Here is a 17,398-nt window from a genome sequence, read left to right on the forward strand (position 1 = left end):
ATCTGCTTTAGCCTCACCCCTACATGCATGCAGGAAGGTAAAGCACAGTCACTATTTAATAAGGCCCGTGAAAAGGCAGGTTTTCAGCCGAAGACCTGCCCCGACGGTGGAGGCACACGCGGCAGAGCACCATCAGCAGCTGCCCTGCTCAAGGATGTCTCCTCGGCTCGCTGGATCCAGCTGCCCAGCTCCTCTGCGCTGGGACCGCCGCGAGCCGCGGACGCGGGGGAGATGCGGCACGCTGACCCTCCAGAAGAACAGCTCGGAGGTGCCCAACAAGAGCACCAGAGCTCACTTCTTCCTGTCTGTGGCACGGCACGGTCCTGCAGGTCCCTGTCGCCTGTGACCACCACTCTAACGCACGGCAGAACCACACAAGATTTATCTGCAAACCCAAACCATGTACAGCAGCCGAAGACCGCAGTAAATTTAAAAACAAACACAGACTGATAAGTACATAAAGTCCCCCAAATGCAACTCTCCTAGGCACAAAAATGAATAAAACACTTCACAATTGATTTATTGACAGTCAACGACATCCTCAGCCCCTCTTGAGCTCGGCACAGTTCAAAGCGCCAAGCACTTCCATGTTATTGTCCCAGGTTATTTTTCCCTGCATATTTTCAACAGAGGATAGTGACTCAGCCACATGAATCATTTATGGCATTGTGACTCATCCTAGGTAGCACATGGAGGATCTGGATAACCATTACAAGGTTTATCTGAGATCAAGAAATGCACAACCTACTGCATAGTCATTAGTATTTAAAGGAAAATTATTTCATTTAGCAAGAAAAAAATGAGACCTTAAAACGTTAATGGGATGTCTTGCTGGCAAACCAGACGTCCTCTCCCGCATGGCTTTGAAAATCAAACCTGTACTTTTTCCTCAGCCCATTTCAGTTAAATGTGCTGTGTGCATACAGGATTATAATCGGGCACCACAGAGAAAACTCTCTCAAAAGGAGAGCATTACCTCTTCTCCTGTAATTGCAGCTCAATATTAAAAAGGAGGGTTTTTTAGAATTTATTATTAATCCACATCCTCAGGTGGTATAAATGAGTACAGCTCTATAAACAGAGGTAATTTTATGCCAGCAAAGGATCGGAGCCAGTCTTTTCTCAGTGCAAAGCGGCTATTACCTGCAGGACAGCGAAAGATGGATCGGAGATGCCTGCTGGTTTCCAGACTGCAGGAACAGGCAGGGCCGATCACGTCTCTAAAGCACGCGCTACGCAGGGAGCTCTCGGGGAGAGCGCAGAGGCCCACATCAGGGTCACACTTCCAAGTGAGCAGCATCCCGGTCCCCCAGGTGGGACACCCCCAGGGACCCCTTTTGCTAATGGAAATACAGACCCTTGGGTGCTCCCGGGCGCAGGCGAGCGGGGGGGCCCGGACACCTGGGCCCCTGCTGCGCACCCCTCGGCATGGCTGGGACCACTGCTCACCGCTCCGGGAAGAGAGGGGGGAAACTGCTGTCTAGCGCAACCGCAGCACATGCTCGGTATTGCTTTTGTGCTGCTGACCCAGGGACACAGCAGCGTTCGACAAGCGCCGGCTGAACCGCCAAGGACACGGAGCGCCTCTCCGCACCAGCGGGGACGGAGGAGCGCTCTGCCTGCGGCCACCAGCAACCCCCCGTCCGGATTTCCCTGCCGGGCTAAACGCTTCAACACGTTTTCCTCTCTCAGCTCAGGGATAGTCCAATGTTTGCTCGAGGACAAAACATGCACTAACGGAAGGGACAAATTTAGAAAGAGGCAAAAGAAATGCCTAGAAAACAGCCTCGACATGATGCTACTAAGACGGCAAAGCATCATAGTGGAGGGAGAGCTGTTCTCGTATGGCAGCACAAGCATCCCGGAGCCACCCCGCATCCCCGCCGCCCCGGTGCCTCCAGCCAGCGCCGGGCAGAGGGACGACGCGGCGAGAGGACCGCACGGCACGGCGCCGCGGGTGCCGCAGCTCGGGGCCGGCAGGACGGGTCGGCGCTCACCTCGCAGCTCGCCCAGGTCCAGGGTCTTGCCCAGCTGCTCGAGCAGCTCAGCCCGGGCCGCGTTCTTCTTGTGCTTTTTGCCGTCGTAGTGCTGCTGAGCCATCATGGGGTTATTGAACCAGGCGGCGCAGAGCTGGCAGTACCGGTCCGAGTCCCTCCGGGGATGGGGCGAGGACACCACCGGGGAGCCTCCCGCGGGCGGCTGCTTTAGCGAGCTCAGAGCCGTTTCTGCAAAAGGAAGCAGGCAGAAAGTGGTTTTTTCCAGGCTGCTGCTGCTGTCTAAATAACCCCAGCCCCTGAGGCAGGGCCCACATTCGACACAAGGAGTAATTAGCAGCAGTTACACAGCCCCACTGGGTCTTTCGGATGGTACCACTTGGAAATCTACCGTTTCTCATAAAAAGCAGTATGAGAAGATAGCACAGAACTGTTCCTCAGCTATCTGCATTTCCCTGCAGTTACCTGGCTTATCGTTATTGCAACTAAACCTGTGAAGGTGCTCTTAAGTTGTTATTTCCATGAAAAATTGCCAGTGAAGAATAAACAAAAAACGCAAAGCCATCTACTTCTCGAGCAAGGGAGACAGATTTATAATTATCTCAGGATTTTTATTTTTCAATTTATTTGATCTCAGAAAGTTGTAGTAATTTTAAACTGTCACAGATGCCAAAGATATTCAGTAGCCAGTCTCCTCATTTAAATGTCTTCACATTACGAAATGACAGGTGCTAGCAACACACGACCTTCTTTTAGCTCCATTTCCCACCAGATTTGCTACATGGTTCTCTGAGAAAACAAGCCTGATCCAAATAATTTCAGAAGAAAAATGGGTGATTAGTCCTTACACAATGCAGCAGCCACAGTTTTTCTATCTTGTACAACATAAATGAGAAAGCCATGGAAAAACAGTTTAAATAAAGCAAAGTTTAGATAACATTGGTATATAAAAATACACAGTGACTAGCACTTAATTACCACACCTCAATTCAAATATTCCTTTTTACGTGGCTTTCCTTTTTTAGATGAAATGTCTGCTATTAAATAATTAACAAACTGCGCTCACTTCATGATACAAGAATAGGCCAATTTTACGGTTCTGAAAGGGAGCTTGAACACTCCTCGTTTGATCAAGAGGCTCCTTGCTCTTGCAGTGAGCCCTAACGAGAGCGCGTTGGCCCTGATGAGCAATGGGACAACTTCGCTACCCGACTCCGTCAAGGGCAGCAGCGAGCACGGCCAGGATCCCTTCAGACGTGCAATCATGACCCAGACCCACCACGATTGCCTCCACGGCTCAAGAGAATTAATATCGTCACAAATCTGCTATTGACCTGCACGGGAACGGATCTCTATTAACTTTCCTTGAGGAAATTGTATCTTACATATAATGTTACTTATAACCTTATCCATTTTCAGGCTTTTATAAGCTTCTATTGTTTTTGATGACAACTGCCAAGGTATCAGATTTTCATTGTCTGAATTATTGCCGGTTCGGAAATGCCGTCACCCTCCTTCCTGGGCCTTCTGCAGAGAAACACCTGGAGAAGACTTTTCTGAGCAGTTTCCCCATTTCTGCTGACATGACCTGCGCTCAGCAGCATTAACAAAATGATCTCTTTCGGACATTAATTAATAAAGTGATTATAGAACTGATTTTTGCTGAAGATACTTATTCTCCTCATTCTGTTGTCTAGCGAACCATCTACTCATTTGGTTTGGGTTTATTTCCTCCCGCAGGAGGAGTCCCTGCCTCGCCTCTACATAACTAGCCTGGGTGGAGATGAAGCATAACACCAACAAATCAGACTTTTTTCCTTTTCCTTTCCCATTGACAGCTGCTTGCTTTGGGCCGGGGGACAGCGGGGCCGGGTCTGGGCGAGCACAGCCCGTGCGGAAGGCAGCGGGGAGCTCCCACCGCGTGGGCAGCAGGAGCAGCGTCCTGCCTCCCAAGAAACCGTCCCCTGGACGAGCCGGCATGCAGCAGTCGGGCCTCAGGAAAGACCGGACCATAGTTTGCTCCTAAAAATAACAATTAATGAAAACATCCAGCATCTTCCAAATCCTCCTGAAGAGGAATAGATGAAAGCTGACTTCCCTACAAAAGAAAATTTATCTTTTTGATAAGAACTGCATAACTACTACAGTACAGGAAAAATCATCATTCCCTCAGCAGCAACAAAAAAATTAATAATAAACACTCACAAAACATCAAATGTTAAAAATGTGTTTCTCCGTCCTAAAACACAAACATAAAAGCTGCAAGTTTGACTATTTCAACTATTTTGAAATGCTAAGTAGCTCATGACAGTCTGCCTTACATTCCCTTTTGCTGTGGGAGGGAAGTGAGAAAGTCTTACTTTACTGCAAGAAGCAAAATATAAAGTTAGAAACACTTTAGCACTCTGGCAAAGAACTAATGTTTGACTTATTTCTTGCATGCAAAACTTTTTATTCATAGCCATATTTAAATGGCACCCAACTTTTTATAATTGCTATCCTCCAGGAACTCAGCGTGAGAGTGAGAAAGCAACAGAATCATGACACAGGGGCATTGAAGAAACACATTTTTCTTCAAAAGACAAATGTGGGGGTAAGACAGACCCTACTGTTGGCTGGACTGATCATTGCAACCAAAGCAAAAGCGATTTATTCTATAGCTTTCAGCACGTCTGGCACTGAAGTGCCCCACGGAAGGGATCAGAGAACAAGGGGGTAAAACAGCCAAGCTGCCTTCCCGCTGGCAAACGCATGCCGCCTTCTCCATGCCCGGAACACGGGGGACTCCGGCGCTGGCATCTCCCGCTCCGGCCTATCTGCCACCCAGAGACACGACGCACATCATCCGTTAGCCCTGCGGCCACGGCACTTCCCGAGAAGATGATTCATGATCGGCCACGCAGCGCTCCTGGTGCCGATCTCCACCTTGCTGAAGCGATGTCTGCAGGTACCCGTGCTTTGATAAATGAAGGCAGCAGCTATTATTTTCCCATAATGCTTTGTTTTATAACTCATGCCGATGACTGGATGCAAGCTGACAGAAGATGTTGGAAACGACTGGAGAAATTCATCAGAAATAGTGGTGACAAAGCCGCTTGAGGGTACAAGTCAACCTTGTACAGCAGAAGCAAGAGAAAAGCATCACAAATATTTTACTATAGTGATGAAACATCACTCTCCCGTTGTGAAAACCTTATTGTCAAGTCACTCCTCCCTCTTCTAAAAGCACCACAGAAATTAAAGTATTTCATTAAGATGGTAAAATGGAAAGTTTTAACTCCTTAAAAATTCGAGAATAGATGTAATTTTCCACTGGACTGATGAGACAGAAAACACAGAATATTAAATAGCAGTTTGTCCGCAGGCAGGATGCAATCATCAGAGTGCATAGAGGGCGTCTGCAAAACAGACCCGCAATCTTCCTGAAGCCAGGGTAATGAATACGCCAGTTTAAGGTGATCCAAAAGTGCACCTGGATTATCTGATAGGAATACGGGGGTAATTCTTCCCTGAGCATAGAACTGCTGCTGCGCCGGATACGATATGGATTAATGTTTTGCACTGCGTGATCCAGGCATAGCACATGCTACTCAAAGTCTGGGATTTATGCAACCTCCATGCTCACGATTGAGAAGTCCCTGTTCTTTACTAATTCAACAAAGTTGAGGGAAACGTTTCACCTGGGATGGACGTGCATGCAGGACGGCGCCGTGAGGCCCTGCATTTCGAGAGGAGCTGCTCTGCCAAGGTGAAGCCTTGGAAATTGTCTGGCCACCTGCAGACGTCCCAGGTCCCAGATCCATAATCCCAACAGCACAGAGGATTTCCGAGCCAGTGCTGCCGCCCGCCTTCAGGGACCGTGACTGGGAACAGAATTCCAGCTGCAGACATTTTTCAAATTCTTCACTTTCAGTGAAAGTATTACATGCATTTAAATGCATTTTTTTTTTTAATCAGAAAACCTTGCTGCTCTTCAAACAGCTCGAGAATTCTCTCTGAATTTCCCCTGCAGTTTCAACTGCATTCATTAGTCTTCATTTTTTCCCCTAAATTCATTTCGTTACTGCATAATTTAAAGAGATGCTACTCTCCACATATGCGACTGTATGTCTGTGGTGAATGAAATAACTTCTGGAAAGACGGTTGTACAAAAAATTTCACAAATTCTTTCCTCCCTTCACAAACAGACCCACTATTTAAGCAAATGCTCAATACATAATTTCACAACAATCTAGGGTAGCAGAATAAATATATGTGCCAGACTGCAAACTAGACATTGCAGTCTGAAGATTAATACTTATTTTTACTTTCCTATTGCCTCTAAAACATTTTTTTAGCCTGACTGTATGTGCTTAATCTCAGCCAAAATAAAAGCATTTGGAGAAGTTTCAAAACATTTTAAGCATTTTTGAATTAAAAGATTATGAGAGTTCAAACGTTTGTAGAGATTTTACTTTCTCACTGCTTTTGATCCCACGTACAGGGTAAAAATTGCTTTACTCTTAGGAGCTTAAGGAGACACCAAATAAAATATACAACCCATTTAATCATATGAAGGATTACAATGTTAAGATCAGACTAATAGATTGATCCTATCCCTACCGGTTTATAGATGTTAACTGATTACACTGCACGCGTGAGCTCGTGCCTTTTGAATTACCAGCATCTATTCCTCAGTCATTTGAAACACAGATCAGATACCAGATTTTTGTGCGACTGAATAACGCAAGCGTTTTTCTTGTCTAGAATCAGGTGAGAATGGCACACTCGATCACATAACGAAGTTTATATGTGTAGCAAGCAACACAGCGTCTGCAGGGCAATCGCACAAAGGAGAAGGAATTCCTTCTGAAGAAGGACTCTCACCCCGGGATCGTAAACGCCGAGCAGCACAGCGCGGCCTGCGGGTCTCCGGGGGCCAGAGCGACGGCGCAGCCCTCGCAGGAGCGCCCGCGGCGGCAAAGCCCCCGGCACAGCCCCACACTCCTGCAAGCTGGGACGGCAGAGGACTCGACAGGGCGATGGGCATGACTTCCAGGTCCTCAGGACACGAGGAGGGGTTGCATTCCTCAGCGGCCACAAACTGACCGTTGGAGCTACATCCGCTGCAAGCTAGCGGTTTACTTTGAGCAGATTAAAAACATCATATATTAAATGTTGATTTTCTTAAATGAGATAAATAAAGAAAAAGCAAACTATGACTCATCCCAGGTGATATGGAGAGAACCACCTCCCTGCCTCGCAGCCCCAGCAATGCAACAGGAGGTTCGTGGGCTGAGAGCACCCAACAGCGCCGTTCAGAGAGGGGAGCTGGGGCAAAGACCACTTCCACAACCAGCACTTGCAGCCTCCACGACCAGGGTGTTAAAGCCAAGGCTGGAAAGTTCATGGTCATTCTGGTAACCAAGGCTTCAATGATGGTGCAGAAGAGTCTCTGGAGGGGCCTTCCGTGGGGTCGAGGAACAAAAATTCACAGATAATCTCAGTTATGAGACTCGTAACAGAAACGATGCAGCCACCTCGCAAACCCTGCACCGCAAACTGGACGTTTTACATCGCGCTGCACCCACATCAGCTGTTTGTTAAGGACACACGAGGAAGCCCCAGCGGGAGGATGCTCCTCCCTCGGAGCGTCCAGCACACTCACGGCTGTACGCGTACGACGCCAGGACTCAGACACCTCCGCCTTCGAAGCGCCGCGTGAGACGCTACAGAGCTCCCCTGCCTTGCCAGCCACGAAGGAGCAGGCACAGTTCCAGGGGAAAAATGCTGAGAAGCTCTGTAGAAAGCCCAGAAAAACGCTGTGTCCAAAGGGCAATTTCTGAGAACTTCTGGAGAGGGGGAAGGTGCTTATTAATGTATTCCTGCGGCTCGGGTTCATCAGATAAAGCATCTGGAAGGCTTGATGGGTACTTGAGTTATTCTCTCCCAGCGATTACTAGTACTGAAGAGCCCATTTCTCACAGAGCACGCAGTGCAGCTTGCTTATAGCCTCAGTGAGGCCAATCCAGGCGATTAAAAAATTAGATAAAAACACAAGGCAAAGTCGCAGCTCTTAGAAAGCAGTGCCTTGACAGAGCCCTGCGGTCTCTCCATCTCAGCACAGCGCAGTCGCTGGTCGCTGCAGGCCTCCCAGGGACCCTAGCTGAGCCACCCTCAGCACTGCCCCACGAGGAGGTCTCCGGCACGGGAGGTCTCCAGCACGAGGGGCAGCATGATTTGTTCTCATCTAGCTACAGCTAGTCCATGCAGGTCTTTGATTTCATGAGCAGATGTGCTGGTTCACCAGAACCTGGGATCTCCACTAGCACCTGGTATGGTGAGACCAATTCTTTTCTGCTATTAATCAAAAACTACTGTTCACAGTTGTGTCTATCTTTGCATGTGTCCTGCTTTATACCCAGATTTTGAGCCCTCTGATGCTCAGCTGCTCTGTATGGCACCACGCGAAGGGGGCCCTGGTCCATGACTAGACATCCTAGCTGCTACCATTACACGAGAAACCAAAACCGTGACTCTTTCCCCACAGCACGAGGCTGCAGATGAATCTGAACTGTTGACTTAAGGGAACAGCGTATAGACAATTTCCTATGCAAGTTCAGCGCCCTTATCACCCTCAGTAACTGCTTGGAGTTTGACCAAACATTCTAGGTTTGGGGCTAGGTCCTTTGGGCCTCTGTGCTGGAGAATAAACCGGGGGAGAGCAGAAGGTTGCAGTCACAAAGGAAGTGGATTTTTAAGCACTAATGCAAACACCGGACAATTAAATAACATAAATGCGTACCCTGCTTCTCCTGGTACCCCTGTAATTATTTGCCAGCTGCAGAGAACAGCCCAAGGAGTCCTGAAGTGAGTCAGCTGCAAATTATCAGTGTCACGGCGCCACGCCAGAGCCACCCTCCTGGCTCGCTGCGGGGATGGTTAGACGCTACCATGCTCGCACGTCCCCCGTGCCGCAGCTGCCCACGAACTCCTGTGGGTTTTACCCGAGGAGCACAGGGCAAAGCATCCAGAGGCACCTCAGCGACCCACGAACTCGGCTGTGCCGTGACTTAACGAGCCTTCTGAGGACGTTTTATTTAGTTAAAACAAGTAATCCACAATCTAAAGCGGGGCCCTGTATTCCCCCAGGCAAAGGAGATAACAGCTTCCAAGCCAATCCTGATAAAGGACAAATGATATTTTATGCATCAGCATCTACAGTCTGTAAAGCTAAAAAAAACCACCACCACCACCCGCACACACACACAGCCAAAGCCCCCTTATTTAATTATATCTAGGATTTATGCACATCTCATTAGACAGGATATAAAATGCACAGCTAAATTTATATTCTGTTCTGAAGGAAGTGCCACGGGTAGTAATAATGAAATACACACATCTATCCGCAGGACTACAGCACAATTACACTGCCTGTTCAGCACCAAGAATACTCTGTTCAGGCATCCCCTGGCCTGGCAAGCACAGAGGAAGTTTTGTTGTATTAGTGGGTTTGAAGGATTTTATGGTTAAGTAAACAATAAGATGGTCAAACGCTGGAATCGGATAATTTAACTTTTTAAATGTGAGCATTAACAGGCTTGCATTATTGGAGTCACCGTGAGGGAGAGCATGAACACCCGTCCGGGCAAAAGTCAAAAGACAATCAATCCAAAATATTCTTAAAGACTAGATTTCCCTCTAGGGTAAGGGCAAATGATATTCTGCACTGTGCAGTAAGAGCAGAGGGCTATTAAATATATTACTGAGCTGTCAAATAAGTTCTGGTGATTGAAGGGAGAGGTGGCTGCAGGAGCCCAGAGGAGACGTCGCGTTGCACCGAGCAAAGCGTTCGAACCGTGGAACCGGAGAGGCTCTAACGGGCTCTGCCGACGCGCGCGTGCAAACGCGGCAGAGAGCATCCGCGCGGGCGGGCAGCCGCCTCCGCCGACCCCCGGCGCCCTCCTCACGCCCGAGACCCCTCGCGCCCCCGGACCTACCTGGGGCCTTGAACGTGGGAGGTTCCCCTAGCAACAGTTTTAACCTTTTGGCATGGATTTTCCCTTGGTAATGCGATTCGGCCACCACTGCTGAGGTAAAGGACATGTTACATAGCGTGCAGCACTTGTTCTTATCCACCGAGTCACCGTCACTGCCCTGCGTGGAGACAAAAAACAGAGACAGGTGCGTAAGCCCACCGAGCACAGGCACGGAGAAAGAAGAGGTAGGAACCCGGATTTTCACGTTACCGCGAGGCCGTGATTTCCGAGGCTTTTCCCATGCTTTTCTCCCCCAGAAAAGGAAAAATGCTCCTGCGCGGCCCCGGGACGCTTCCCGCTGGACCGCTCCCGAGAGCCCGTCCTGCAGCATCCTCCGGGGACACACGCTTCCTGGGCACGAGGGCTGATCTTCCCTGATGGCACACACTAAAGACAGGGATACCCGCCTGCTCCACAACTTGCACAAAAGAGAAAAAAGCAAAACAGCTAGGGAACATCCACTTTTTGCTCCTTTCCTGGAGGTGTACTCTTCAATACTGCCAGCTGCCTACTACGAGCTGAAAAAAGGCAATTGTAGACAAAGACTCTTTGCATGCAATGGTTAAAAAAAGAACAAAAAACCCCCACACATATCCCAGAAATTGCTGATGCCTAAAACTAGTTTGGAACTGTGATCTGCAGCCCTGTCCGAGGAGCTGTGGAAAGAAACATTTTGGTGCAAAGACGATACCCCTCAAGCGCACATTTGCACCATTAGTCGCAATTAATTATTCAGCCCATTCTGCAAAGGAACCAGGAGCCGCGTTCAGGGCCGTACACGCGCGGCCTCGCTCCGCAAAGACCTTGGTTTGTCAGGGCTCGCGAGGAAAGGCTGCCGCGAGCCAGAGCCGGGACACCCACACACCGCGTCGCCGCTGCCTCTTCCGCGTGCAGCCTCCACTGCTTCGAGCGCACCGGACCCACACGCACACGCCTTTTGGCGAAGAGCTACTGGCTGCTGCCTCGGATGCAGATGGGGTGGGAAACTGGGCTAGAACTGGCGAAAAGCAGTCAGGAGGGGAGACAGAGCAACCCCGTCCATCGGCAGTAAAAGCTCCCTAAACAAAGCACAAAGTAGACGGCACGCACTCATCGGTGTTCTTGCAGAAAACCGTGACCCGTACAGGCCATGATGTCACCTCCTCTGCTTAAACGAAGCCCGCGCGGTCGGAAGGCTGGAAGGAATCACGGCGCCGGCCAGGCGCGGAGGCTCGTCTCTGCACCACGCTGGTCTCAGCCCCAGGGCGTGTGCACGTCGTTAGCGCCTCGGTGGCTGATGAGAGGGTCAGATCCAGCCCCGCTTCCGCAGCCAAACGCCCACCAGGGACAGGCCACCTGTAGATGCCCTCACGCACTCTTTCTTTGTTAACCAGGTATCCTGCCAGCCGCTGGTAAACGCTCGACAGAAAACAGCGCGCTTTAGAAGCAGAAATCATCATTTTGCAACAACCTTTCAGGGAGTTTTAAACGCTTCCTGCAAGCCATCCACGTGCAAAGTTGGGAAGCGACGTACGCACTCGCAGCACCGCCGGTCTGTCGGCTGCCTCCATGGGGTCGTCCCCTGTTCACAGGGAGCACGCGTCACAGCCGAAAACGGCAATAGCACTAAGGGGAGACCAGAGCCAACGGAAAGTCAGATGCAGCCAAACATCCAGTTCCCCTTTGCTCCTCTGCAATCTCATTCTTATGTCTGGATGCGGAACGAAGAGCCCAAATTTGACTCCCCCGTATAAGCACGAGAGGCAGTTCCAGCACCGGCATCCATCCCCAACGTCCCCTCACACCACCGAGGTCTCACCAAGCACAACCAGAGTCCAAAATAACACGGCGTTCCCAAGAGCCGGACACTGCCGGTTTATCCTGACCGATGTCCAGCAGGTTCCTCCATGACGCCCGGCTCCCGCGCAGGGGATTCAGTTCCCTGATCCTCCCCAAACCGCTGTGACGGGGGCAACGACACGTGCCCAGGCTCCCGCGCAGGGATTCCCTGATCCTCCCAAACCGACGGGGTGGGAAAGGGGCACTGCGATGCCCGGGACAGCACACTGACCATGCAGCTGGCACCCAGCCCACTGTTTGGGGTCATTTTCTCCCCAGAATAAGCTCAATTAGAAGAAAGACCGTTTTTCATCCCTTTTCTTTTTGTTGTTGTTAACTATGAATCAACTTAAACTTTAGGGAGAAATCTCAAGAGGTGATAACGATCGTTCTGAGTGTAATTTGCACTTCTTTTAAATAGGATTCTCTCAAGATATTTTACACGTCTTCAAAGAGAAATCACTTGAAAGTTAAGTGGGGAGTAAAAAATTTGCAGACTATTGATCATCAGCGGCAGTAACATATGAAGAACCTCCCACAGAGCCCGTCTGAAAACCTGACGCACTTCAGCACTCGCACGCCGGGGTCTCTTCCCGCGCTTGCTCTGCTCTCTGGTGACATTCTTCTTCTTCCTAACCTGCTTTCCCAGGCAGAGCACACAAAGGAAAACAAAACCCACAAAACCCCCCAAACGGCCCTCGGGCACCTCCTGAGGACCCAGGCGCACACGCACGCCGATGCACAGACCACCGTGCGGCTCGCGCTGGAGTTTCTGATCCAGCGTCTCACGGGCAGGACGGGAATTTCACCACCAGGCTCCCGGTGCAGAGCCGCGACCCAGCCCCGGAGGGCAATTACAGCCCGTCACTGCTCAGGGACTGTTTTACCTGCCAACAGACGGGCCGTGGGGAACCCGATCCAGGCGCCTTCTGTCACCAGCTGGATGGCACCGAGATGACAGCGCCGTGCAGTCAGCTGGGAAACGATATCCCTGGCCTCTCCGGATGCCCAGGACGGACACTGCCAGCGGGAGCAGGTGGACAGGCTCTGCAGCCCCAGCAGCCCGCGCAGCGCCGGCACCCAAATGCCCTGCACCTGCCCCGCGCTCCTGGGCCTCCCCATGCCGCTCCCTCCTCCGAGCAGCATGTCCTGCCGGCGGTGGTCCAGCCCGGCCCCGAGCCAGGCTGCAGCATCCCGCACGAGGCTCGTGCACGCGAAGCGAGCGCTGTGTCCAAAGCGGCACCAGCCCTGGGGCGAGCCGCAACCGAGCAAACACCTGCTGCCCCACACAACCGGCTCTCATCCCTCCGCAGAAACGAAGCCAACGCACACGGAGTATTTCTGCCGTTTCGTTTGCTTTGCAAATTTCTCCAGGCACTCCCCTCTCTCTAACGTCTGCAAAGGTGTAAAACCGAGGGGGGCAAAGCTCTGCCACGAGTTCAGCTTGTGATGTGAAAAGCGTCCCCCACCTCGGATGATTTGCAGAGTGGCTTTGGGGCGAGGACGCGATGCCCAGCACGGCACGTGTCGCGCGGTGCTGCTGCTGCCTGGGGATCCCATGACCTTGCATCAGTGAGAGCACAACGCAACCCGCCGTGGCCCTGGAAATAAAGCCGCTGCTTCCCAATGATCTGCTAATTTATAGCGCTTCTTTTTTTACTATTAGAAGCTTCAAAGCAAACCCTGTGCATCCAACAGAATTAACTTCAGCTATTCACATGCCTGTTAACAAGCTGCTAAAAGGCATAATCCTCACATTGGGCCAGGCTGTTGCAGTCCAGTGCTGGATGTCCCTCAAGCAATCTTCAGGGAAAGCAAAGATTTTTATTCCACAGATACAAATTTGCTGTCTTCATTTCCTAGGTTTTACTAAGGAAAAAAGATTATATGAGCCCTTGAAATATAGCCGTATAAAATATAGCACTCAAGGCACTGTGTAGTATCTTTTAAATTTGAGTTAATTTTCTGTGCACGAAGAAGGTGCTGCTGTTAAAAAGCTATTTTCCATAATGCTCTGTGTGAAATTTAGGCAGCTTCCATTTTGGAGTCTGCTTTTCCTGCGGTACAAGCCAAGAGCAAGTACTGACTTATGGCTATCTAAATCTGATGTGGTCGTTAAGTCTCAGAGCATCTGAAGAACCACGCATTCTCTGAGAAAAACAACCCTAAATTAAGTACAGGACATGTTTCACAAAATAAACACATGCTCCAACTTCAGAGCTCTGGCAGGGACAAACCATTCACAATTCCTCGGGAACGGATGGGTTTTTCCGTACCCAGAGACCTTGGATTCCACCTTTCAGTTGTAGCAGATGTAAGTGGATATTTAAAACTAGTTAGGACAAAGCACTGGAGGATTCACCGAAGAGAACAGGTCATTTCTGTGTCTAATAGGACATTAATTGCCTGATTATTACTTTTTTTTCTATTTTCAACTTGTACCCTGAAGCGCAGAGATGGTTGCACAAGGGTTTGCGACAGGCGCTGCCTCAACCCGCGCGGGGCTGGAAGCGGCCGAGCGGCACGGCCGGAGCGGGCTCGTGCCCCGCGCAGGCAGTCGCCAAGTCGTGCTGCCAAGCGAAGGCAGACTCGCGAAACGGTCGGGTTTGTTTGCACGGGTCCCTGGTTTCCTTATAGCTTTGCTTCGGCAGCGGCCCCACGGCGGCCGAGCTGCCGGAGCGGCGACGGCTGGGGCGTGCACGCAGCAATAGCATTTCTGCTCTAATCCCAGCCTCCCACCGAGGAATAAATTAAAGTCATCCATCACTAACTTCCTTCGATGAAATCAGTCACAGACACTTTGGTTAAAAACCTCTGAGCAGGTACAAAATACACAGTGAGAACTTTGGTTCCAAAACCAGACATTTCATCTTGGTTTCTGTGTAATCACAGAAGATTTCAGTTATATCATGCAGTAAATTTTGCACCAGAAGCTATATAAAGGACGATTTCCTTGCGGATCGGGAGCCGCAGCAGAGCCTCCCCAGGCAGCCGCTCGCGCCTGGGTCCCCGGCGCGGTTTGGGCTCTGCTCCGCTGGCCCCGGCACCGCTGGGCAGCGCGTGCCCTGCCCTGGCCGGCACAACCCCGCACCCTGCTTACCGCCCCGAAACCACCCACACCCCAATGCTACGACCCCTTTCCAGGAGAGGGCGATTGCCCTATTCTACAGTACAAACGGGGCTAGGAAGAATTTGGAGGTTTTTCTCCCTTCCCAGTGAGCATGCTGCATAGTGCACCAACAAATTCATCACGTCTATCTTGATCGTAAATCGGGGTCCCACTTTTACAGGTAGTGAGAAAAGGCCGATGAAAACTAGTTTGCCAGTTCTGAGAATGAGGATACGACCGCTGATCTCAGAGGGCCCCTGCCACAGTCCGTGACCTTCTCGGACTACTTTCAGCTGAAATGTTAAGCGGAAATTTAAAATAAAACACCAAAGACATGTCTCCTCTGCCCCCCCAAAATTAAAACAATAATGACCAGCCTAACAATTGGGTTGCTATCCCACGCACGACAAGTTGTATAAGTCCAGTACTTCTTGCTATGAAAGGATAATGGGTATTTAAGGAATAAGGAATATTTTTATGAGCTTCAAATAACAGTAAATATTATCCTCCATGTCTTTGAAAGGTCAGGTAGCAAATGCTGTTTCTAAGCCGATTTTATCAGGTATCTACAACAGAAGCAGCTTTTCCTACCCTTTACCATCATTGGAAGAAAGACGAGACATTCAGTTTTATGGCCAAAATGATACACAAGAAATGGAACACAAACTCATCTAACAGTGCAGTTTTTGATGGAAGAAAACTAATATACCCTTTTTACTTTCATATGCTTCTACAAAGAAATTTAATTGGTTTTCAAGGACTGTTTCTAATATTCATTAAAGTCGGTGTGCCATGGCTTGACTAACACTACTAGATATCTGAAATGGGGAACACAGCTGCCTCCTGAACATGATAATGATGTTATCACGCTGCCTTATATATGCCCTAAATATTTCTGTTCTCTTTAAATGCAAAGGCTTGGATAATATCTCATCAGCAATATGCCAATTTTGCAAATACTGAGCTGTAAATGTTGGCAGATTTTTCTCTCTTATTTTTTTTAAAATATAAATTACTTTAGAATTTAGGTCTTGCATAGTTTATCATTCACATAGCTCATAAAGATTGTTCAGATCATCCCCCATTATGGGCTACTCTTAGCACAATCAAGCCCAGGAAATACAGAATTTCCTTAATTTTCACTATTTCTTTCCATAAATGAAATGGGAACTAGTTCAGCTTTGACTTATTTATATTTGTTTCTCCATCCACTGTATGCATGTGGTAATGTGTATATGTCGGTTTGTGGTTTCTTGCTAGTTGTAGTGAAGTTCAATATAGGCTTATGCTCCCAGTCTACATCTGCGTCTTACTAAGTGTACACTCTGTCTTGCACATTCTGTAATTAATAACTCAATAAAAATAGTGTGAGATTCTGTTGTTATGGGGTAGATTGCATCTGCAATTACCCTGTATGCAACATGAAAGTTCTACTAAAATTTTAATTACTGTGTGAAGGAGCTTTCAGATCCCTTTGCCAAAACTTACATGCTTCTCTCTTTAATTAGAGGATATCACTAAATATTGATAGCATTAAGCCACAGTCACACTCCCATAGATTCGAAATGGTTTGGAAGCTATCTGCTGGGAATCTCATCTACAGCACTCACCCAGACCTGAGAACGCGGGAAAGCGCCGAATGAGTAATTCACTGTGAACTCTTCACTTACAAATTTAGTCTCCCCTTATTGCCTAACAAATGGCTGCGAGCTGGTCTGATTTCCTTATGTGTGTTTGTGTTTTTAGAATGTAATTGAGAAATTTGATTTCAATTTTTTAAAATTCTGCACACTGATCACAAAGACTTTGCTAGCAATCTTTCAGATGCAGCAGTCAATTTTCATAGACTCAGAAAACCTCAGGCTGGAAGAGACCTCCAGAGGTTGCTTCGGTCTCTGGTGACCTTTCCTTTCACACCTGGGCTCTCGAACCTTCGTGGGGTTTGACCACGTTGTGGCACCTGGCGACCTCCTCTCAGGCAGGAGGTGCAAGGTGTGGGCACAGACCTTTTGGGGGGTCCGAGGCGGGGTAGGGGCACAGCCGCGCTGGGCGTGCAGAGCAGCCCCATGCCCTTTTGGGGGTCCGAGGTGGGGTAGGGACACAGCCGCGCTGGGCATGCAGAGCAGCCCCATGCTCTTTTTGCACCCGCTGCTCTGCCATGACCACTAAAACATCGGGGTGCGCATGCACCTCGGCACCTAAGGACTCTGCTGGCCCTGGAGGAGGGAGGACGTGGTGCAATCCGTGAAGCGCGTCTCCATCCGCCTCCAGGGCACGGGCTGCCCCAGGGTTCGGGAGCAGGCGCAGCCCTCCCCGTCAGCCCTGTAACCTGCTGCGCTGCACCCAAAACGCTGGCCGAACGGGTGGTTTTGCCCTCTGCCAGGTGCCCTTCGGGAAGAAAGTTGCGTATTGAAAGTCATCTGAACGTGTCTAGAAGCAGCCTGAGCGCAGGCTTCAGG

General features: G+C 49.6%; 1 protein-coding gene across 1 annotated transcript in view; it reads right to left on the reverse strand.

Moving 5' to 3' along the window:
- ZMAT4 (zinc finger matrin-type 4) overlaps positions 1 to 17,398 on the reverse strand; it is a 68,938-nt gene that overhangs the window by 16,714 nt on the left and 34,826 nt on the right. The window contains exons 4-5 of the mRNA XM_067312360.1: positions 9,974 to 10,130; positions 1,998 to 2,225 (exon numbers count right to left, since the gene is read on the reverse strand). Coding sequence (XP_067168461.1) covers positions 1,998 to 2,225; positions 9,974 to 10,130 — 385 coding nt within the window. The remainder of the gene's footprint in view (positions 1 to 1,997; positions 2,226 to 9,973; positions 10,131 to 17,398) is intronic.

This window comes from Apteryx mantelli, chromosome 29 (assembly GCF_036417845.1).
Source record: "Apteryx mantelli isolate bAptMan1 chromosome 29, bAptMan1.hap1, whole genome shotgun sequence".
Classification (NCBI taxonomy): Eukaryota; Metazoa; Chordata; class Aves; order Apterygiformes; family Apterygidae; genus Apteryx; species Apteryx mantelli.